General features: G+C 33.4%; 1 protein-coding gene across 1 annotated transcript in view; it reads left to right on the forward strand.

Moving 5' to 3' along the window:
* LOC107439667 (titin) overlaps window positions 1-25,798 on the forward strand; it is a gene marked incomplete in the record, with an annotated part of 381,506 nt that overhangs the window by 316,212 nt on the left and 39,496 nt on the right. Inside the window, 4 exon segments of the mRNA XM_071183739.1 lie at window positions 1,969-15,627; window positions 16,616-22,018; window positions 23,536-23,574; window positions 25,218-25,240. Coding sequence (XP_071039840.1) covers window positions 1,969-15,627; window positions 16,616-22,018; window positions 23,536-23,574; window positions 25,218-25,240 — 19,124 coding nt within the window.

Raw genomic sequence — 25,798 nt, forward strand, 5'->3', positions numbered from 1 at the left:
CCATTTCCGTAAAAGATTACATAAAAAAATAGAGAGATTAAATTTTTGAATAAAATATGGAAATTATAAAAATGAAATATGGTATCGAAGTAAAACTGAGAATATAAACCATTTTTATTATCCGGATTGTAGGGAATAATAAAAGAGGTTTTTTCAGCATCTGTCCTAAAAAAAGCAAACAAATCCTATCGTAAGTCTTGGACTCTTTCATAACATCACATGACTATTCCGAGTTTGTTTGTTTTCGTAAGATTTAGTTTGTAAAGCAGTTAAAACAATAGAATTGAGACAAGACTGAATATCTTAAAACAATTACTCACATTATTTTTTTCTTTTAATGATAGAGCAATATAGTTAGTTCATTGCATTAAAGAAAATGTTTGGTCACGGAACTATGATTGACATTACAGAAAAAACTCTGATAGTAGTATATTATTTTAAAAATATTTTCAGTTAATTGTCTCTATTTTATGAATGACATTTTACTGAATAACTATAGGAACAAATATTGAATGATTATTTTTGTCACGCGATTAAATTTGTAGAACTTTTTTTACAGGAAGAAAAAATATGTTCAGTTTCCTTTTTCAAAGACTTGTACTGATTAACAAAAGGATTTAAATTTTATTAACTCAGAAAATTAATATTTCGATGAAGTCAGTAAATCTCACGTGATAAAAATTTTAATGAAATTCACTAAGAAATACTTTTGTTTACTTACTCAACTATCAAGAGGATTATGTTAATATCATTCTCATCTTTATACGCATTTTTTAATAATTTTTTCTCTTCATAGCATATTGTCCATAACCAAGATTCTTGTCCACTAAGAACCGATTTAATTGTATATAAAGACTTAGTAGAAAAATTTATGCTTTATACTTACAGTTGATTATAACATATTATCATACCTAAAATGTAAAACCTTTTCTTAAAAGCATATGGCAGTTTTTTTCTTAGCTCATATTTAATGAAATAAATTTTAAGAATAAGTTTCTGTGTCAGCAGTTGAAAACTAGCCATCTTTTGCAACCAGATTGACCTCTCACACAAACTCACTGCTTTGCAACAATTGACTGTGTGATTTGGGAATGGACAATAGTGAGTGATTGGGCGATTTTTCAATTTTTTTTTTAAAAATAAAAGCTCTAAATGCAACTATGCTGGATTTTTAAATTTTACTCATATTGAGTAAACCTCCAAGAATTGTGAAAAGTTTAAGAATAGTAACCGGAGATTAATATCAATTTCTGAAGAACGCCACAACAGAGCCTGAATTATTACAAATATTAAAAACATTGAATGCTTCTAAAATCTGATATAAATAGATATAAAAATCAATTTATTTGTTGTTTTTTTTCTAAAAAGTCACGATAGAAATATGTATATCACAAAACCAACTTCAAACTATTGAAAAAATGCTATGAATATTAAATTTTAATTAGATAGTAAAGAACACATACAACATCTTGCAAGTCACGCTAGTAAGTCAATCATAAGCTTGTAAGTCATAATTCCATTTTTATGGAATAGAATAAAAAATGAAATTTAGCAAGATTAATATACCTTACTTTTTTATACAGAATTTTATACATAAGTTATTTTAGTATATACATATATATGTCTTAACTTTTATATTAAATTATAATTAAATTAGTCATGGTTACATTTATAAACTAATGCAAACAATTAATTTCTTTTCTTAATTAATATTAATAATTAATTTTCTTAAACTTCTTAACAATTAATTTTAAATCTCAGCTTTTATAATATAATTATTTATTATTGTTAAGCAATTTAGACATATGTTAAACTGTAATGTTAGTTTCAATAAATTATAAATATAACTGTTTTTGTGTATACTGAATTTTCAAATTTAACTTAGCATTTTATAAGAATCACAGGAAAAGGCCGTCAAATAAAACGGTATCAATTTTAACTATTTTTGCACATCTTTTTTATTTACAGAAAAAACCTCTAAGGATGAAATTGTAATGCGAAAGAAACGAAAGGAAAAGATTATTGTTACAGAAGAGGAAGAACGAGAGATAAGAGACATTGATATTGAAATTCACGGATTCGGACGAAAGGTTCATGGGGAATTAAAAGACATCCCGACACAAACGGTTCAGGTTGATATCCAAACTGACACTACACAAACACAAACAGACACATTAAAAACTGACACGACTCAGACAGATACGACACAGATAGATATTGAGCTCTCTTCAAAGGGTACTATGCCAATCAGTGTTGATTCCAAAAAAGTTACGAAACCAACGTACTCCGTAACTCAGCAAATAGACAAAACTGTAACCGAGACTGACAAAGCCCCGGTTCAAAAAGATGATTCAGCATCTTTAACAATCTCAAAAAGAAAGAAAAAAGATAAGACAGTAAATGAAGAATTTATCGTGAAACCGGAAACCGAAGAAGATTCAAGTGTTGAGGAAATTAACCTCCAGCTCAAGCCAGTTGATGAAGACATAGCTGAAACGAAACTCGATGTTACGAGAAGTGATGTTGTTACTGTTGAAGAAACTGCAGACGTGAAGTCTATAATCAAAAAGAAGAAAAAAGAAAAGAAACCTGAAAAATTATACAAAGAGGAAGCACGATTAGATGTTAAACCTGAAATTGAAGATCAAAAGCAAGATGATGTTATTCAGATCGACGTATCCACTAAGCCAGAACAAGAGGTTGATATTATCAGTTTAAAGAAATCAAAACCTAAAACCACTAAGAAAACAAAACAGCCCGAAGAAGAACAAGTGAACGAAACTAAAGTATCTCTAATAAAATCTGATACAGAAGAAAAAATTGATATCACAATAACAAGTAAGAAACCGAAACAAACGATTGATGTAACAAGTAAAGGTTTAGAAAAATCTAAAGTTGAAGTAACCAAAGAAGTTTCTGTACCTGAAAAAGAACATGTTTCTGAAGATCAGATAGATTTGAAAAAGCCAATTAGAGAAGAGAAAGACGTTGAAGTTTTGGAAGATGTTAAAAAACCAGAACAAATAATTGATGTAAAAAGTAAAGGTTTGAAGAAATCAAAAATTAAAATCACAAAAGAAATTGATAAACCTGAAGAAGAGCAAATTACGGAAGATACAATTCAGTTAAAAAAGCCTGTTAAAGAGGGTGAAGATGTTGAGATTACAGTAGAAAGTAAAGGTCCGAAACAAATTATTGATATTAGTAGTGAAGCATTAGATTTAAAGACATCAGAAGTTGAAATAACAAAGGAAATAACGAAACCAGAAGTCGATGAAAAGTCTGAAGATACAATTTCGATGAAAAAACGAATAGTCGAAGACAAAAATATTGATATTTTGGTTGAAACCACAAAACCAGAACAAACAGTTGATGTGAAAAGTAAAGGTTTAAAGAAGTCAAAAACAAAAGTGAGTAAAGAAATTAAACAACCGGAAGAACAAATAACGGAAGAGGTTATTCAGATAAAGAAGCCTATTAAGGAAGAAGACGTTAAAACTACATTGGAGGCTAAAAAACCGAAACAAGATATTGACGTGATTAGTAAAGTTTTGAAAAAATCAATAGTTGAAGTAACAAAAGATGTATCTAGACCAGAAGACGAAGAAACTTTTAAAGATTCCATTTCTTTGAAAAAGCGAATTGATAAGGATGAAGATATTGAAATTACATTGGATACAGTAAAGCCAGAACAAATAATAGACATAACGAGTAAAGTTTCGAAAAAATCACGTGTTAAAGTCACAAAAGAAATTATAAAACCTGAAGAAGAAATAGAAGTTTCTGAAGATGCAATTTCTTTGAAGAAACGTATTGAACAAGAAGACAACGTCGAGATTATAGTCGAAACTAAAAAACCGAAACAAACAATTGACGTACAAAGTAAAGGCTTGAAAAAAACTAAAAAAGTGACCGAATCAGTTACGTTAACAGATAAACCTGAAGATGTGGCAGAAATCTATTTAAATAAGGTAACGTTAGATACAAAACCTGAAGAAACTCTTTTGCCTGAGAAAGTCCTGGACCAAGAAAGCGATGTTGAAGAAGAGTCAAAAACATCTGCAGAACTAAAACCCAAGCCTAAAGAGGATACCGTATCGATAATAAAGAAGAAACAAAAGAAAAAGCATGAAGTTAAAAGCGAGACGGAAGTATCTCTGGATATAAGCGGAAAATCTACGTCAACTACATCGACCTTCTTATCCAGAAAAGAATTGATGCCTGTATCCAATGAACAAAATGATTTAGTACTATTTCAAGATGAAGTTGTTGAAAATATTCCTCAAGAATCTTCTCCGGCAAAAGGCACTGCTGATGTGTCAGTTGTTATGAATAAACCTTTATTTGTAAGCTCAATAATTCCACAAGGAAAAGAACACACCTCTACTTTCAATACTCCAGATGAACGAAAGGGTACAATAAGTATACTTGAACAACAAGCTTTAGTTATTTCAATGACTGAATCCCAGGCAAGGGAAGAAATTCTTCCACAAATACAAGAGGATACTCAGAAAGCTGATTTTAAGTTACTTACGAAAAATTACATTACAGTTACGGAGATAAAGCCATCAGATATGGAAAAATTATTGGAAACTGAAACCCCCGTTGAATTAAGAGCAAAGCTCTCGACTGTTGATGCAAAACCTATTCTCGTCGAAGAAATAAGCGTACATGGTGAAGCTCTCAACCTGAAAGCTGAAGAAGCTGTCCCACATCAAAGCAGCTTTAGCATTCACCCTAGCCATTCTGTCAATGTAGAAGAAATGGTAACCGAAGATAAAGAAATGCGTTTGTCACCAGATCGCTATCAAGAAAAACAAGTTACGTCAAGTGTGAAACCATTATCGAGTTTGCAAGTGTCTGAAGTTTATTCGGAAATTGTGCCTCAAGATTTGAAACAAATCGACACAGTTCCCAAAAATGCCACAACGCAGTTAACCGTGCAAGAAGCTTTAGTTATTGAAGCGGCTGATACTTCAGATATTGGTGAACACATTGGTGATGAAAAACTAAAACCTATAAAAGCTTTTGAAACTGTTATACTTGGTCAAGGCATATCTGTAACCGAAATTACGTCGGAAATTAGAGAAATTGATCTCAAAACTGAATCGATACCGAAATCTTTAAAAGCAACTGAGAATATATCGAAGGACGCATTCATTGAAATTAGCGATTCTGTAGTCCTTGGGGCAACTAAGGAGCTTCCAGATCTTGCTCCCGATACAAATATTGCCGAAGTAGCGTTTGAAACAAGAGAAAATGTATCGGTAACTGAAACATTGCCTGTTCACCAAGAAGTACAACTAGAAACCTCATTTAACGTACCAAATTTCCAACCTCAAGTTTCGATTGTATCGATCAAAACCGTCGAAATTTCTGAAACCGAACTTCATGATAAAGAGTCAGTTTATATACCTAAAACTCTAAACGAGCAGACCCTATTGCCCCACTTTATTAAAAATGAAGCTTTGCATATTTCAGAAATATTGATTTCTGACCAAGAAACTAACATTGATTACACAGAAACTAAAAATGAAATGGTTCCTGTAAGTTCCATAGCTCTCGTTGAAGCAGTGATTGTATCAGAATGCAGACATGAAGGAAAAGAGGATCAACTTGATATAATAGCAGTTCCTAACTTTTCCCATGCTTCTCCATCACATTCATCCAATTTCGCTGTTTCTGTTTCAGAAACTGAGGTTGCTGAAGCTGAAAATCCACTGTCGTTAGCTAAACCATTACAAGAAAGCGTTAAAAGTTCATTCGTTCCTGAAAAAGCAATTACAATCGTAGAAATAAGTACTGAACAAAAGGAGAGAGATTTAGAATCGGAGTTAAAGCCTAATACCAAGCAATTACCAGTATCTTACGTGCTAGAACAGGCTTTAGAAATTTCTCAAGATAATACCCTCGACAAAGAGAATGAGTTTAAGAAAAAAGAACTGCAAACATTTCAAGCCGAAGGTACCCTGCTTGCTTTGGATGAGGCTTTACAAGTTCGAATAGACGATGTTCAAGAAAAAGAACATCCACAAAGCATTGAAGAAACTAAGAGCTCTTTTGCGGATTCCGAATTTACGCCATTTGTAGCTTTTTCTGTAACAGAAACGGAAACTGCTATTAAGGAGCAAAGCTTATCTGTAGAAGATAAACCCCTGGATAGAGTAATTGCAAACGAACAGCTTGCTCCTCAAATAACCGCTGTTGAGATTCAAGCACCTAATGTTGTTGATCAAGAAGGAGACTGGTCAAAAGACTGGCGACCTGAAGGGAAACATGCTGAACCTTTTCTTCAAACAGAAGAGGCGTGTACGATCTCAGTTACAGAAACAAATGTATCTGAAGAGGCCCTTGATGTTGACATTAAACCTGAATCAAAGAGGCCTAATGTCGAGGTTGTTTCCTACCATGCACTTGCTATTTCTGAAGCAACATCAAATGTAAATGAAGAAGATTTACAAGATGTATCTCACCCAACACAAGTGAAAGCAATGAAATCTTTTGTTGAGGACATAGCTCTACAAATTGCAGAAAATGAGTTAATTTCGAAAGAAACGGACTATAATCCCGCTCCACTACCAACAGGTAAAAAACTCGTTATCCGAACAGAGTATAAACCAGAAAAAGCTGTTAGTGTTACTGAAATGCAAACTAACATATCAGAAGGAATTTTGCAGCTTGAAACTGCAGAAACTGATAAAGCTAAAATAGCTTTAGCTGAAGCAAATGTAGCTGTCGCGGTAAAAGAGGTTTTGCTTGCAGGCCAAGTAGAAGCAATATTACAAGAACAACCCGAACAAAAAAATATTAATTTTGAGCTGACACAATCAGAAGCTTTACAAGTATCAGAAGTAAAATTTAATGATAATGAAAATATATTAAATATAGAAGATAAACCAAAACTTCATTCAGCTGATTTCAATTTATTAGCAAAAGAAGCTATCTGTATTAGCGAAACAAAATCATCCCTGAAAGAAACAGAACTGGCAGAATTCCCCAAACTTGATTTGAAGAATGCTTCAACTGTTTTACCTCTAGAAGTCGCTTTAGAAATTGAAGAAGTAGAAGCGGGACAAAAAGAGTCAGTTTTGAAAGATAAAGAAAAACCGATTTCATTGCTTGCTGATTTTTCATATGCTCCCGAAAAAGCTGTCATAATTTCGGGTGTACAACCAGACAATACATTTGCTGATTTTGTGGACTCACAATTACCTGAAGAAAGAAAAGCACTGACATCTGTTGAGATTGGAGAGAGTTTAATTATTCGCGAAATTAATTTAGTTGATTATACCGAAAAATTTGATCAGTCGATTGATCAGCCTAGTGTAAAATCCGCCAATCAAGAATTCGAAAACTTAGAATCTGTTTCTGTGTTACAAGTAGAATACAACGTTAAAGAAAATGAGATGAGTGATTTTAAGTTGCCTGATCAGATAAATTTGTCTCCATCTCTGGGCATATCACATCCTCTTGAAATTAAGTCAACTGAAGTTGCGGAAAATGAATTACCATTAGAGATTTTGCCTATTCCAAATGCATTTGAAGCTAACGTTTCATTACCAGAAACTGTTGCATTTGATGTCAGTTCCATAGAAACAGGAGAATCCGTAGGAGATCTTGCTACAGACTTGAAAATGGATTCGGTAGAAGGAAACGTCACTTTGGTTTGTAACCAACCTGTAAATGTTTCTGAAGTATTTCCAGATGCTCGTGAATCAGACATTTTTATAGAACCTTTGAAGCAACCTGTTTTAGCTACAGAAACACACACACCACTCACACATTTAACAGTTACTGATACAGTATTAGATTCAAAACTGGACACTTTAATAGTTTCAAATCCTGAAACCGAAAGTGCTCAGGCTCATATATCCGTGGGGGAATCAATTGAAGTTTCTCAAATGAATGTAATAGAAAACACTACAGAGACTGAAACCACACCTATGCCGTCAGAATCAGAAATTACATTTTCACTAATTCCACAACAAGCTTATAACATATCCAGCAACGAAATTTTAATTTCTGAAAACGACTACACACCTAAGACAGAAATATCACACAATGTATCGTCTTCTCTAATTCCCCATGAAACGGTCCAAATAAATTTGATTAACACGTCTTTAAGTGAATCCGAACTTCAGCCAGATTTAGTACCAAAAGAACAAACTGCTGAACGCATACTGAGTGAATCAGATCACATGACTATTGAAGAAACAATACATTTTACTTCAGAGCAGTACATTGAACAGCAAAGCATGCCGTCAAAAGAAGCTATCGCCACTTTAATCCCTCACAAGCAACTACCCGTTGTTCAACAACTCACTTGCGGTACTTGCGAAAGTGAATGCCTCATACCTGATACACCTTCTTCTCATACAGCTGATATCGAACTCACTTCTGTTCAATCGATCGAAGTTTCACTGACGCAACCAGAGATAACTGAATCGGAATTACGCGATGAATCACCAATAATTTCTAACGCTGGTTTTTCCATCGCAACTAATGAAGCTTTACAGATGCAGGAAATATTGACATCTTCTGGTGTAGGAGACTGTGTTCATGATATACCTTCCATATTTAAAGCTATCGTAGACTTTGCCAGTTTTAAATCCCCCTCCATATCTGAGATAGAAACTGTTGAGATGGAATCTGAATTATCGCTTCCAGTAAAACCAGATACTCATACAACTAATATTAGTATTAGTCCTCATGAAATTTCTGTAACTTCTCACGTTCTGACAGGAGACGTTGAAGGTCATTTAGAGGAAGAAATCGTACCTGAATCTCATAATTTGCAACCTTCTATCTCACCCCTAGATTACTGTCTTGTTGAAGAAGTAATTGCTTCAGGCAAAGAAGACACTTTAACTTTAGACACCCAAGCTAAAATTAAAGCTACAAGTTCGTTTAATATGCACGAGGCTGCAATGGTTGGGGAAGTAATTGTTCAATCGAAAGAAGGAGAATTGATTGAGGAATTGAAACAATCTCCTATATTCGCTAATTTTAGCATTCCAGCTGAAAAAAGTGTAGAAATATCTGACATCCTTATATCAGAAAGTGAGGTACCTATGAAAGACGAAATTTTGCCTAACGCTCAACGCGCAGAAAAAGAATTTTCCGCAAACTTTTCAGTTAATGTCCAGGAAGATATAATTCATGAATTAACTTCGCCAGCAGTGTTACATAAATCCGCAGATTTAGAAACTCTTCCTGAAATACAGGTAATTTCTAATTATCCAGTTTCTATTTCAGAAACGGCATCTGAGCTTCGAGAAGACGATTTGAAAGATGAAATCACTATATCTAAGAAAGCTACTGTGACTATACTTGGCAATTTATCGGCAGCTGTAGAGGAAGTATCAATTTGTGATACATCTGGGGATTTGAAAGCTGATGTTCAACCGACGTTACATTATGCTGGTGCGGAGATCATGCCTCTAACTTCAGTGATAGTACAAGAAACTCAATGGGATCAAAAGGAATCGGAATTTCAAAAAGAACAGCCTATTTTGCAAGATGTTAAATTTGATATTTCTTTAATGCGGGCTTTGGAAGTTACCGAACAGTCAACAGAAACAAAGGAACAATATTTATTGCCAGCTGACAAGCCTGAAACTCATGAGGCAGGCGTTGAAATTTCATCAAAAGAAGCATTATCTGTAATTGAAGTAAATACTGATGATGTTACTCGGAGACTTTCTCTTGAAATCGTCCCAAAAGAAGATTTTGCTAATTTAGATGTAGCATTACACCAATCTATACTTATAGAAGAACAGAGTCAAGTGGAGAAGGAGAGCGCATTAAAAGTTGAATCGTTACCTTCCTCAAAAACTGCTACACCTTTGTTACCTATGAAGAAACACCTTCAAATTTCAGAAGTCACTACTGAATCCTCCTTTGACAAATTTGTACCATCCGAAATTCCAGAGAAAACCACGGCTGAAATGTTACTATCTTCTCAACAAAGTCTTGTTATTTCCGAAATAACATCCGGTACTAAGGAAGATATTTTACTTCCTTCTGATAAGCCAAAGGAACATAAAATAAACTTCGATGTGTCAACAGTAGAATCCCTCTGTGTTTCCACAACTGAATATGAAGTGAAAGAAAACGAGTTGCAGCAAGAAGCTAAACCTAAAGAGTTGAAAGCTGTCGTTGATATTGATTCCAAGGATAGTATTCAAGTTTGTGAAGTACAAAGTCACGTGAAAGAAGAAAATCTCCAGGAGTTCCCTTCTGCGGTCGGTATCGTTGCGCCATTTTCAATACCCACTGAAGAGCATGTAACTGTTTCAGAAATTGAAGTTGCTTCGAAGGAAGATGACTTGCGTTTCGAAGAGAAGCCGAAAACTGCAGTAGCTGGTATATCATTTTCATCAGAATCACACGTACTAGTATCAGAAGTAGAATCAGAGATGAAAGAAAGTGAGATGAAATCCATGGACATGCCTAAAACAATCAATGTGGATTTCACAATCCTCAAAGACGAGCCTATTCTTATAACCCAAGTTGATTACGACATAAAAGAAGGAACGCTTGCACCCGACAAAAAACCTGACAGCACTTTCGCTGCCATTAACTTACCTGCATCTGATCATATTATCATTAGCGATGTAGTTTCAGACTTAAAAGAAGGTGACTTAAGTATCCCCAAGATACCAGAGGCTATATCTTTAAATGTTACAATACCTACTGAAAAGCACGTGAGTGTGTCGAAAGTTATAGCTTCGCAGAAAGAAGGAGAGTTAAGTCAAATAAAAATCCCTGACACGGTAACTGCGCCATTTTCTATACTAATGGAAGAACATGTGACAGTATCTCAAACGGAATCATCATTCAAAGAAGGTGATTTGATTGAAAAGGCAAAACCAGAAAGTGTGACGGCAACATTTTCAGTTCCTACAAAACAGCACGTAGTAGTTAGCGAAATGTCTTCAGGAGAATTAGAAGACAAGTTAGTTCTTCAAGATTTGCCAAAAGAACAAAAATTAGATTTCACTATTCCAACTGAAGAGCACGTAACAGTAAGTGAAGTCTTAGCCCCAGTATCTGAAGATACTCTACTCCCCGATACAAAACCAGGCGAAGCTTCTGCACAACAAACTATGATTTGTGGTGAACACATTTTAATAACTGAAATTGAAGCAGCAAGTAAGGAAGCTAATTTAGAAGAAATGAAAAAACCAACTACTAATGTTGCAGGCGTTTCAATGGATACAGAAGAACATGTTATTATTTCGTTGGTGCAACCGGATGTTGGAGAAAAGGAATACATCACTGAAAAAGCCCCCGCTCAACAAAATGTACAAGTAAGCATTCCCGCTGAAGAATCAATAACGGTATTGGAAGTTGTATCGAATGTTTTTGAAGATAAACTTGCAGAAGATGTTAAGCCCTTATCATTGAAGGCTGATTTTAGTGTTCTGACGGAAGAACATGTTCTTATGTCCACAGTTGATGCTAATGTTAAAGAAGCTGTTCTTGAAAAAGACAAATTACCTGCAACTGCGACAGCTGAGACTTGTTTCCCATCAGAATCTCATGTAATTATTACTTCTACTGAAACTGACGATAAGGAAGGCGAATTTCTGCCTATTAAATCTCCTGGTGAAATTCAGTTAGGTTTCACGGTAGCAACCCAAGATCATCTAGTTGTAGGAGAAACACTTATTCAGACTTCGGAAAAAGAATTCGTCAGTAAAGAGTTGCCTGAGGGAATGAAAGCAAATTTGTCTATGCTAAAGGAAGATCATGTAATTATATCAGAGACGTTAACTGATTTCAAAGAGGGCGAAGTAGAGACTTTCAAAAAACCAACAGAAGTGAATATTGATTATACTTTAGATACTGAGGAACATTTAGTCGTCGGAAGGGTAGACGTACAAACAAAAGAAAAAGAACTTATAGCTGATAAACAACCAGTTTCTTCCACAGCAAATTTAAGAATAATGGAGCAAGAACATGTAGAGGTTACCGAAACTCCTGTTCAAAACAAAGAAGGTGATTTAGTTTTAAAGAAACCTGAAGCAACTGAACTAGCGAAGATAACGATTCCTTATCAAGAGCATTTATCAATATCAGATGTTCAAGAAACTTCCCAATCAGAAGAATTTCTTGTTGATTCCCTTCCATCTGTTAAAAAGGCCGTCATGGATATTCCATCTCAGGCCCATGTTGTTGTTTCTCAAATGGTAGTGAGTCAAAAAGAAGGTGATTTTATTCCATCTCTGTTACCACAAGAAAGTCAAGCTGCTGTCTCAATTCCTGTTGCTGAACATGTTATTGTATCGAAGGTAGTGACTGGCAACCGTGAAGGTGACCTGCCTGAAGACAAACGCCCCATTGAAGAAACAGCAGAGTTTAGTTTAGCTAGTAGGAAACATGTAATCATCTCAGAGGTCGAAACTGGAACAGTTGAAGAACAGTTAAAGATGCCATCTAAACCGGTATCGATCACAGCTGATTTCAGTGTAGCAACATTTGAGCACATGGTTGTATCCGAAGCAGAATCGGTTAGTAAAGAAATCGAAATGAAAGCATTTGAGAAACCTAAAGAGTCTCAAGTTGAAATTACAGTTCCATCCGAGGAACATATTGAAATTACTGAAGTTGAAATTTCTACTCGAGAAAAAGATTTTATTCCCGATAAAATTCCGAGTACTGTTCAGGCTGCGTTCACTGTGCCGACAGATGAACATGTTGTTATTGAGGAAACATCCTATCATCAGAAAGAAGACATCCTTTCTTCGGATATTCGGCCTGAAGAGATGAGTGCTAAGCTTACTTTGCCCTCTGAAAGTCATCTTCTTATTTCCGAAGTTGAATTAGAATCTAAAGAGGAAATTTTTGCTCCCAAAGAATTACCGAAAAAAGCAGTCGCAGAATTCACTGTTCCGTCGGAAGAGCATGTGATAGTGACAGAAACTGTGCTTCAAACTAGGGAAGGTAAATTGAGAAAGGAAGAATCTCCTGTTTCCCTGACAGCTGATTATTCTATTCCAGCTAAGGAACACATCCAAATATCAGAAACTCAATATCAAACAAGTGAAGCTGATTTAAGCATACCGACAAAACCTAGAGAAGAAGTAGCTGGTGTAACTATTCCTACTGCAGATCACTTTGAAGTTTCTGAAATACAAACTCAGATGGAAACTGGGGAAATGAAAACGGAAAAATTACCAAGTGCTATAACTGCCGATTATTCTATACCAATGAAAGAACATATCCAAATATCAGAAACTCAATATCAAACGAGTGAAGCAGATTTGTGCATACCGACAAAACCTCGAGAAGAAGTAGCTGGTGTAACTATTCCTACTGCAGATCATTTTGAGGTTTCTGAAATACAAACTCATATGGAAACTGACGAAATGAAAACAGAAAAATTACCTAGTGCTATAACTGCCGATTATTCTATATCGATTAAAGAACATATCCAAATATCAGAAACTCAATATCAAACGAGTGAGACTGATTTAAGCCTGCCTACAAAGCCTCGAGAAGAAGTAGCTGGTATAACTATTCCTACTGCAGATCACTTTGAAATTTCTGAAGTACAAACTGAAATTAAAGCTGGGGAAATAAAGACTGAGAAAGTGCCTAGTGCAGTAACAGCTGATTATTCTATTCCCACTAAAGAACATATTCAAATATCCGAAATTCAGTATGAAACCAGTGAAGCAGATTTAAGCATACCTACCCAACCTCGAGAAGAAGTTGCTGGTATAACTATTCCTACTGAAGATCACTTTGAAATTTCCGAAATAGAAACTCAAATTAAAACTGGAGAAATAAAAACTGAGAAAGTACCCAGTGCAGTAACTGCCAATGTTTCTGTGCGCACGATTGAACACGTAATCGTTAGTGAAATAGAAAGTAATGTGCAGGTAGATGAACTTTCTGCTACAATGCCAACCCCAGGTAAAGCTAAACAAACTTTAGCTGTAAGAGAACCAATCAAAATCGACGAAACGCCAGGGGAATTTAGTATAGAACAACAAGTTACTTTACAGAAGAAACCAAAAAAGAAATCATCAATACATAGTGCAGACTTTGACTTTATTAACATTATTTACGAAGAAGCAGCGGAGTTTAAAATTTTGAGGCCAGAAGAAGAAACTCCAATTCCTTCTGAAGAACTTCCTTTCGTATTAGAAAGCACTGAACCAGTTGAAGAAAAAGTTACTAATGAAACTCGTAAAACTTCAAAAGAGGAATTTTCACCATTTACAGTAACGCTTCCAGAAGAAGAAACTGTCACCGAAGAAACGGATGCTTCAGTAATAAAAACTCGTACAGTTAAAGCTGTCCATAAAAAAACAAAAGATGGAAAAGTAGTTGAGGTTAAGGAAATTGTTGAAACATTTGCATCTGTCGGAAAATCCAAACCAACAATTGAAGACGTCACTGAAACAGATTTTGAAACTATTGAACCTCAAATCGGAAAACAGCCTATTATAGAGGAGTTTGAAGAACCAATCGTAACTTCCTACGAGGAACAAGAGAAACCTGAAGAGATAAGTGCTGTTGAGGAAGATTTCCCAAGTGACGAAAAAGATGAGTCGTCAGTTACTCTTAAAAAGAAACCAAAGATAAAGAAAGAAACTAGCCCGGTTATAAAGCAGGAAAGCACGGAAAGTGAAACTGAAGAAGCTACAATAACATTAACCAAGAAACCTATAATTGAAGAAATCTTTGATTTCCCTTCAGCTGAAGAAGATTCGAAACTTGAGGAAGAACAAATTATTTCGATTCCGAGAATCGAGAGAATGGAAGATAACGTTGAAATTCTAATAGAAGGAGCTGAAGATATTTTACCTAAACAAGAAGCTAAGGTAAAAAGAGTTGGTCCAGAAGTATTTATATCTGAAATGCAAGAAACTAAAGCCGAGCAACCAATACTACATGAAGAGTCCCCCATTAAGGAAGATTCAACAGACACTGCAAAAGTTACTATCAAGAAAAAGAAAAAACCGGAAAGCACAATTTCCGTTGACAGTCCTAAGGAAGAAGAAACAACTTCTGACAGCTCCATAACTTTGAAAAGAAAAAAAGGCGATAAAACACCAAAAGAACAAGAAGCGGATGAATTTGTACTTGCACCTGAAACTCAAACTATACATGAAGATACTACTACTGTTACAGTTGAGAAGAAGCCGGAAAAGACAGAAGAAATCGAAGTTAAGCACAAAGTGACTAAAAAAATTAAAAAGAAGCCTTTTGTTAGTGACGAACAACCAGAAACGGTTACTTTAGACATTCCAAAAGAGGAAGTGACGGAAGTTAAGTCATTAGATGTCATAGCTCCTGATTTATCCAAATCTATTCGACCAATTATCAGTGATTCTGTTCAGCCGGAAACATCTGACATCAAACCTGATGAAATCGCACCTGAAGAAATGGAACACAAAAGCTTAGACATAAAATTCAGTTCCATAACACATGATGTTAGCTCCATTGTCATGGAGGATATTTTGGATATTAAACATGGGGTGATGGTTATGGAACAGTTAAAAGAAACAGTTACGCATGTGCAAACCAGTGTTATTTCAGAACTTGTCACAGAAGAAGCTACTACCTCAGAAGATATACCAAAAGCTCCTGTCGAAAGACCAGAAGTTGTTGGTAAGTATGTTTTATTTCAAATTTAATTTGAATTATTTATTATGAATCATCATGTAATTCAAAATATTGAAGTGTGTTTATTTCTTGTTAAACTTTATAAATTGTAACATTCCACTAAAATATGTCTACTAAGAACTCATACAAATAACTATTTATTTGTTTTGCAGACTTTAACAAGCATTTGCATTTTCTGACAGCTGGGAACAGAATTGGCTCTTGCACATTATGCCTAGGATACTGCAATTAATGAAAATTAGAAACTTACAATTTTTAACTTTTTCATTCATTCTTAATGCTATTACTAAATGAGCTTATTAATTTTGCTTATTAACGCTTTTAAATCTTAATTTTATTCAAAGAAAGTAACAGTTATTTGTTAATATAAATAACTGTAAAAAAAAGAAAACAGTTTTATTTTATAATTCGCAATACATTTTTTTGCCACTAAATTTTAAATCACCTATTGATGACTTCTGTCTAATAAGTTGTTTTATTTAGGGAGTCTTTTTATTACTTATTACACAGAAGTCAATATTATAAAAAATCAGGATTCAGGTGTAAAGAAATATTTTACACCAAACTACAGAAAGTTTAATTTCTTATATTTTTCCTGAACATAATGCCTATGAACATTTCATACAATTGTCAATTCATAGTTTGTGAATTTTCTTTTATAATATTTGGTGTTTACTACTCAGGATAGTAATAATCTTTCATTTGTTTAAAAAATACTTGGCTTTCGCATGCATTTATTTATTTTATAAAAATGCCCATTTTACCTTATTTTTCCTATTTTCATGTCCTTTTCTTACCAATGTTATATCTTTAATTACCTTTCTAAAATGTAATACCATATGCATGAAATTCTTGTTTTTGTTATAAATAACATTTTAATAAAATAGTTGAAGATCAAGCAGTTAAAAAAAAAAAATATCCTCATTTCAATTTAAAAACTATAGTACAAAACTTGTATGCCTTTTATTTACAGAAAATATTGAAGAACAGAAACCAGTAGAAGAAATAATTGAAAAAGCAGTTATGAAAATTAAGAAGAAGCCCAAAACAGAAGAGAAGCCAGAAGAAATAATAATTGAAAGAAAACCTTCCATCAAGGACGAAAAGCCAGAAGAAATCACTGAAGAAGTATCCTTAAAAATTATTGAAAAATCCATCGAAGAAGTGAAACCGGAAGAAATAATTATTGAAAGAAAGCCCTCGCTGAAAGAAGAGAAAGTGGAAGATGTCGTAGATAAGAAAATTAAAATAAAAAAGAAACCTAAAGAGGAAGAGAAACCAGATGAAATAACAATACAGAGAAAACCCTCGATTAAGGAAGAAAAAACAGAAGAGTTGTTAGAAAAAGTCGCTCTAAAATTAAATGAGAAACCTGAGGAAGATACAAAACCAGAAGAAGCTGTAATTGAAATCAAACCTTCAATAAAAGAAGAAACAGAACAAACAACTGAGAAAGCAGTCGTTAAACTAAAAAAGAAGCCTAAAGAGGAAAAAGAAGAGAAACCCACGGAACTCATTGTTGAGAGAAAACCGTCTTTGAAGGAGGAAAAACCTGAAGATACCACCGACAGCACTATAATAACATTGAAAAAGAAGCCTCTGGAAGAAGACAAACCTGCAGAAGTAGTTATTCAGGAAAGAAAACCTTCATTAAAAGAAGAAAAACCAACCGAAGTAACTGAAAAAACTGTGGTTAAGCTTAAAAAGAAGCCAAAAATAACTGAAACGCCTGAAGAAATAACAGTGGAAAGAAAATTATCATTAAAGGAAGAAGTGCAAGAAGAACAGACTGAGAAAGCAATAGTCAAAATAAAAAAGAAAACCAAAGATGAAGAAAAACCTTCAGAAATCAAAGTCGAAAGAAAGTTTTCAATCAAGGAAGAGAAATTAGAAGAATCAGTTGAAAAAGCTGTAATAAAAATTAAGAAAAAACCTTCAGAAGAAGAAAAACCTGCTGAAGTGGTATTAGAGAGAAAACCATCCTTAAAAGAGGAAAAACCTGAAGAAACAACAGAAAAAGCTATCATAAAAATTAAGAAGAAACCAAAAGAAGAGGAAAAGCCTTCTGAAGTAACCATCGAACGGAAATTATCTTTAAAAGAAGAAAAGATCGAAGAAATATCTGAAAAAGTCGTCATTCAGGTTAAGAAAAAACCTATCGAAGAGGAAACTCCCACTGAAGTGGTAAGAAAACCTTCACTAAAAGAAGAAACACTAGAAGAAATATCTGAGAAAGCAGTCATAAAGATGAAGAAAAAACCTAAAGAAGAGGAGAAACCCATTGAAATGACATTACAAAGAAAACCATCGTTAAAGGAAGAAAAGCCGGAAGAAACATCCGAGAAAGCAGTTATAAAGATTAAGAAGAAACCAAAAGAGGAAGAAGCACCTACAGAAATCATAGTCGAAAGGAAGCCATCGTTAATAGAAGAACAAAAGCCCGAAGAAATTTCTGAAAAAGCAATCATTAAGATTAAGAAGAAGCCTAAAGACGAAGAAAAACCAACAGAAATGATTATAGAAAGAAAGCCGTCTTTGAAAGAAGAGAAACCAGAAGAAACATCTGAGAAAGCTGTTATAAAAATAAAGAAAAAACCCAAAGAAGAAGAAAAGCCAGTCACTGTAGCAATAGAAAGAAAACCTTCTTTGAAAGAAGAAGAAAAGCCTGAAGAAGTGTCTGAAAAAGCTGTTTTAAAAATTAAGAAAAAACCTAAAGAAGAAGAAAAACCTACTGAAATTACAATAGAAAGAAAACCGTCTTTAAAAGAAGAAAAGCCTGAAGAAGTGTTTGAAAAAACTGTTTTAAAAATTAAGAAAAAACCTAAAGAAGAAGAGAAGCCAACTGAAATTACAATTGAAAGAAAACCGTCTTTGAAAGAAGAAGAAAAGCCTGAAGAAGTATCTGAAAAAGCTGTTTTAAAAATTAAGAAAAAACCCAAAGAAGAAGAAAAGCCCACTGAAATTACGTTAGAAAGAAAGCCGTCATTAAAAGAGGAGATGCCGGAAGAAATATCTGAAAAAGCCAGCATAAAGATAAAGAAAAAACCTAAAGAGGAAGTAAAAACTGAAGAGGAAATCATAAAGATTACGTTAAAAGAGGAGGCAAAACTTGAAAAAACAGAGGTGAAAGAGGACGTAAAAACTGCTAAAATAAAGTTAAAGAAAAAAGCTCCAGTTAAAGAAGAAGAGAGCATTCCGTCCGAAGAATTCAAAATTCCTCTGAAACCTGAAGAAGCAGAAACTGAACCGATTGGAGAGGAAAAGACAGAATTATTCTCGTTGACTATAGCTCCAAAACCTAAAGAAATAACATCAAGCGAAGAATATGCAGAAGTTCTCATTCCATCTCAAGAAACAATTAAATACTCAGTCGAAGAACAAACTGTAGATTTAACGGTGAAAAAAATAGTTGAAGTAGACAGCGTGAAAGAGTCACCCCTAACATCTACTATAACAGAAAAATCACCAGAAAAGATGGTCGAAGAAAAAGTAAAATTAAAACGTAAACCAAAAGTAAAGGAAGAGCCAACAACTGACCAAGAAGCAGAGTATAAAATAACTATGCCTGTAGATAAACAAAGTGAAGAAAAAAGTGAGGAAGTAGTTGTCGAACAATTTGTTGTAAAAACTCATAAAAAAGAGGAAAAAGTTGTCACTGAGGATCATGTGGAAGAAGTTTTGAAGGTGGCCCCTGAAAAGCAGGATTACGTTGTTACTGAGGAAGTAGCTGAAGTAACCGTGAAAAAACCAGTGGTCGAAGAAGATACCGAAGTAAAAATTGTTGCTAAAAAGAAAAAGCCGAAAATTGTCGAAGAAACTACTCCATCAGTTTTTAAAATTCCTGTTACTGAAAAACCAGAAAATCAACAAGAAGAAGTTCCAGTAAAAGAAGTCGAAGAATCATTTTCGGTTGAAGTACCGAAAAAAGAGCCTAAAAAAGTGGACGAAACAGTTGAAGATGTAGTCAAGCTTCCTGCTGCTGAAGAAACAAAAAAAGTTGTAGAAGAAAAGGCTGAAATTACAGTTAAGAAAGAAGTAATTGTTGAAAAATCACCTGAACCTGAAACCACAGTGGTCAAAAAGAAAAAACCCAAGTTGAAGAAAGAAAAATCTGAATCTCCAGAAGAAACATTTGCGATTCCACTGAAACCCGAAGAAGAAGAAAAACCAGAGGAAGTTCCTGTAGAAGAAAAGTTCACCGTTGGTCTGAAAAAACCGAAGCAAGTTGTTGAAATAGTTGAAGAAGAATCAGTTAAACTTACAATTGAAAATAAAGAAGTGAGAGAGTACAAGAAGGAAGAAGTGGTAGCGGATTTAACTGTTAAAAAAGAAGAAATAATCGAAATGCCCGTTGAAGAAGTAGCAGTCACAAAACGATTGAAGAAAAAACCTGTACCTAAAGTAAGTGATGAACCAGTTGAGGAGACTTTTGCCATTCCTTTGAAAAAAGAACCCGAAAAAGTTGAGGCTGTTCAACCAGTTGAAGAACAATTTTCTGTGAAATTGCCTGAAAAAGAAAAAGAGCCAGAAATAAAATTTGAGGAGGAGTCATTTAAACTTGTCTTGGAAAAAGAAAAACCTAAACCAGTTGAAGAAGTTGCTGCAGATGAGGCAACTGTTGTTATAAAACCCAAAGAGGAGCCGAAAAGTCCAGAAGAAAAAGCAACATTAAAATTAAAACCTAAAAAACGAGACTTAAAAGAAGAAAAATCAGAGGAGGTTCAAGAAACATTTAAAGTTCCATTGAAAAAGGAAACAGTAGAGGAAGAAGATAAACCGGTTGAAGAAACATTTGCAGTTTCGTTACCAAAATCCAAAAAACACGTTGTAGAAGAAGAAGCCAATTTGGTCGTTCAACCTGAAGTAAAACCACAAGAGTATAAAATATCAGAAGAAACTACCGAGGTTACTGTTAAGAAAGTTGTGGAAGAGAAAGAAGAAAGAGTTCGCATCAAGAAATCAAAAGATATTAAGAAGAAAGAAGACACGGTCCAGGAAGAATTTAAAATTATTCAGAAACCCGTTGAAACAGAACCTGAAGAGCCTGAACCTGCTTCCTTTAAAATAGATTTACCTAAAAAACCATCACCTAAAGTCAAAGACGTGCCTGAGGAAGAAGATTCATTACAGTTGAAACTTCAAGAAGAAAAACCAAAACCTAAAGTAGAAGAAGAATTTGCTGAAGTTACTGTCCGTAAAAAAGTTGATGAGGAACCAGAAAAAAGTACTCCCCAAGAAGAGCAACGAGTTTCCATAAAGAAACCAAAGAAAAAAACTGAAGTTGCCAATGTTCCAGTAGATGAATCGTTTACAGTGCGCAGAAAAGAATCTATTAGTGAAACTAAGACTGACAAAACTGAAGATGTAGAAGAAACTTTTGCCATTAAAACAATACCTAAAAAGAAAAAGAAATCTATACCGTCAGACGAAGAGTCACTGAGTATTTCTCTACCGTCAGATAAACCAAAGCCCAAGATTGAAGAAGAGTTTGCTGAAGTCACTGTGAAGAAGAAAGCAGAGGAAGTACCTGAAAAAGTAACTACACAGGAGGAACAACGAGTATCCATTAAGAAACCAAAGAAGAAAACAGAAGTCGAAAGCGTAACTACTGATGAGTCTTTTACAGTGCGTCGAAAAGAATCTGTGGCTGAAACTGTGACTGAACAATTTGAAGATGTCGAAGAAACATTTGCTATTAAGACAACACCTAAGAAGAAGAAGAAATCCATACCGTCAGATGAAGAATCACTGAGTATCTCTTTGCCATCTGACAAACCTAAACCCAAGATTGAAGAAGAGTTTGCTGAGGTCACTGTACAGAAGAAACCGGATGAAGAACAAAGGGTATCGATCAAAAAACCTAAAAAGAAAACGGAAATCGAAAGTGTATCTGTTGATGAATCCTTTACAGTGCACCGAAAAGAATCTGTGGCTGAAACTGTGACCGAACAATTTGAAGATGTCGAAGAAACTTTTGCTATTAAGACAGCACCAAAGAAGAAGAAGAAATCCATACCGTCAGATGAAGAATCACTGAGTATCTCTTTGCCATCTGACAAACCCAAACCAAAGATTGAAGAAGAGTTTGCTGAAGTCACTGTGCAGAAGAAACCAGATGAAGAACAAAGGGTATCGATCAAGAAACCTAAAAAGAAAACAGAAGTCGAAAGTGTATCTGTTGATGAATCCTTTACAGTGCGCCGAAAAGAATCTGTAAGTGAAACTAAGACTGAAACATTCGAGGATGTGGAAGAAACTTTCGCAATTAAAACGGCTCCTAAAAAGAAAAAAACTACTTTGCCCTCTGATGAAGAAGAATCAATTAGTATTTCTCTATCATCTGAGAAACCTGATTACAAAGTGGAAGAAGCTTCGGGTAATTATTTATTTTACTCAATATAAAAATGAATATCATAAATGTTTTCATCGTTATTATTTTGTTGAATTGGCCCATAAATTTTCAACTACTAAATTCAAACATTAGTTTTAAATTATTATACTGACATGTATAGAAAATATTAGACTACCATTACAATACTTTAGAATGAGTTCTCTAACCATCTCTGCATTGAATTTCGCCTAGATTAATACTATTTTCAACAATATATATGAAACAATTTTTGATCAATAACTTGATCTAATTGAAACTATTTATTTCTGATAGCCACAAAATAATAGTTCCGATGTTTTTAGCAGACAGCATCCATCCGAAAGAGCAACCAAACATATCAACAAACATTACCTCTTAAATGTTTAAGAGTGTAAATCTGTTATCTTCTGTAAATGCTGTTTCTGTAATTTTTTTTAATAGAAATCTTTATTTTATTAGTATGATTTAAATATGGTAGATACCAAATAACAACTACACAAAAGGCAACCCATATTTTTTTTCTGTAATTTCTATTAAACGTGATTTTCTAATAGGTATGATTTTATAATTCTGAAGAAGCTATAATAGAAGCTATGTAAAAAAGAGGAGGAGAAAAAAAGTGTATAATAAAAGTGTATAATAACATTAGTGCAATAACAGATTAAACTATTAAAAATTAAACGTATTCAAAAAGTAAATACAAATGGACTTTCCAGTAGCTGTATAAGACGTCAATAGATCCAGTGGTATTTTTCCATTTAATTACAACTATTCTATCGATTTATTTATTTTTTTCAGAAGAAAATATTATTTAAGAATTAAAAAAAAAATAAAAAATAAAAAAAAAAACAGTTGAATTTACTTGTATTCAGTAAGTTTTGCATAGGCCACTTTATCGCCTGCTCCGGTTAGATGGAAAAGTACTGATTCAGTTAATCTACAAGCAAGTATTGAATATATATCTTATCAGAATTTACACAATTAGAGATTCATAGCGTATTTTTATTTTATTTTTTTATTTTATTTAAACGACTTAAAACTCCTCATGCACCACAAAGTATAGCATGAGGCTTACAGTTGTAAGTAGAAAACAAAAGGAGAAAAATTTACAAATTTACATTAAAAACAAAATTCCGCAAAGCCGCAAGACTTTCAATACTTTTGACCAGTTCTGATAAGACAGGTGGCCAACAAATTGAAAGACGTCTCAAATCAGTCTTTAAATTCATTCGGGCACTCGCATACAGACTACAGTGAAGAAGAATATTCATAGCGTATAAACAATGGAAATCAATTTTAGGAGAAAATTATTTGATACGGCATGTACAATGCTTTTATTATTCAAATATGATTGATAAAATAAAGTTTCCATTTGTCTGAAAAATCAGAACTCTTCAGATGCGGTTGTCTTAAAAAGTTTTTAAATTAAGATATAAACGGAGCTACGCTACACTAAAAATTATTCTAAATGTACTATTTCTTTTGCATTCAAATATATTAAATGTTTCTCTTTCTCATTTCAGAAGAAGCAAAGATCACGATGACAAAACATAAAGAAGAAAGTAAGATTTCATTTTTATTTATTTTTACTTCCGCTATAATATTAACTTTAAAAAATACTTACGTTTTACCCGTCGCTTGTTATCATATCCCCAACATCTCCCCAAATTTATTTTATTTATTTCCAAATTTATCTAAACATATTAATTGATTATAAAGAAATAGACAAGTCTTCGTCCTTGCGAAGATGACGCCAGCATAAATTCAATTAGAAGCCAAGCAAAAAAAAAAATTCCGGTGCTGTAATACGATATAATGGCGCCAAAGTGTTGTTTTGGCGTCCGTTTTTAGATATAGCGAAAATAATAGAAACAGGATAATATAACCCAGCGTTCCCCAACCTTTTTATCACTGCGGAGCTGTCAACATTTGATAATTTTACCGCGGCCCGTAGGAGGAGGTGGGGACGTTGATTATTTATATTTTTTGATTATTATTATTTTGATTTATTAATTTTAATTTAATTGTATTTAAACATGCCTTCAAAATAAAATACAGTTACACCAAAAAATAAATATAAAGTGATTTAACATTTTAATTTACTAGAACAATAAATTAATGGGAACCCTGAGCTTGTTTCTTTGCAATGAGTTGGTTCCAACAAGGGGAAATCGTTTTAAAACGTTAAAAAATTTATGTCACTACCTTCGGTAGCCCTTTTTTTTTAAATAAATAAAATAATGGAACACAGATATTTTTAATTTTTGGTATAAACCTAGGAATTTAAATTCAGTTTCAGTGAAATGTGCGGCCCGGTACCATTTGATCCACGGACCGGTACCGGTTCGCAGACCGAGGATTGGGGAACACTGAATTATAACCCATACTATTTAAAAATTTATCGCAACAGTGAGGCTTCTAAATTCCATTTTTTTTCGCACTTATTATCGGTTTACAAATTGCTAATTTATACTTATTTAGTGTAAATGTATTTTTTAGAAAACTTCTTAAGTTAGTTGTTTTATAAAATGTTTGTTTTATAATATTTTTATTCAAGTATTTGGTTCAGAAAACAAAAACAGATATATTTCCTAGATCTTACTGTATGCTTTTTTTTTCATTTGAATATCGATACTAGGGGAATAATAATTAATGTTTTTTGATTGAAAATGTAATAATTTTAAATCATAGAAGATTTAAGACTAAACAAATCTTACATTTTTGCTTCTACTGTTAATTAATTTTCATTCAGTGACTGAAACCAATACATTATAGAAAAGATACCTCAGCACGGATTACAATAAACAAGTAATTTAATCCTTTAGTAGTTAAATGTAATGATAGCTTTCGTATTAACCACCACTGTGCAGCTTAGTATCTCGAACGCATTGACATCTTTCTTATTTTTCATCCACTGCGCAGTTTATGTTTGTTACGTCGGACTACTAAATTGATCCGTGCTGAGGCCTTCTTTCTTCTGGGAGTTGTTGATTAGACACGAACTCGTAACAAGTGTAGCATTTTACACAATCACCACTTACTTGTTTTTGCATGCTTCAAAGTACTAAAAATTGTCTGCGAAATGAATGGTGTGGAATATAAAATATAATTAATCTAAATATTGATTGATAAGGAGCAGTTTTTCTATGCATATTTATTTCTTTTATTACTACATTACTTAAAAATAATTTTTATTTTATTTCAGTCGAAGAAATTGATGAAACACTTGTAAGTAATCCATTTTGTTTGTCAATTCCTTTTTATTAAAATAAATATATTGATTATGTAACTCTTAGTGTGCAACGAAATTCATCACTAACTGAATTATAACTGTTGTATATTCAATATCAGAATTATATTTTTTTAAAAATTCTTTAGTAAAACCTGTAACTGAACTGTGTTATGCAACATTAGATAAGGCTTGTTTTTCAGGACAAGTTTATTGCTATAATGTTGATAAACTTAAATCTGGTTTAAAAAACATGAATAAAAAACAGTTATGAAAAATAGAAGTAATAGAATAAGTATTTCTGGAAAAGCAGGATGACGTTTCTGATCTATTGTTTTTTACGACGGTTGCCTTAATTTTTAGAAAACATTTACAAATGATAATTTTTACAACATTAAACTCAGAAGAAAACAAAAATTTTTTTTAGCTAATCATACACATTGTGCTTAGTTATGCTCAATACCGCCCAACAGTAAAGTAGAAATTTTTTACAGGCGAAGTAATTGTTAGACAAAATAATGTGCAAATTATTTATGTATCTAGTAATCTAAAGAACG

This window comes from Parasteatoda tepidariorum, chromosome 7 (assembly GCF_043381705.1).
Source record: "Parasteatoda tepidariorum isolate YZ-2023 chromosome 7, CAS_Ptep_4.0, whole genome shotgun sequence".
NCBI classification, from domain to species: Eukaryota; Metazoa; Arthropoda; class Arachnida; order Araneae; family Theridiidae; genus Parasteatoda; species Parasteatoda tepidariorum.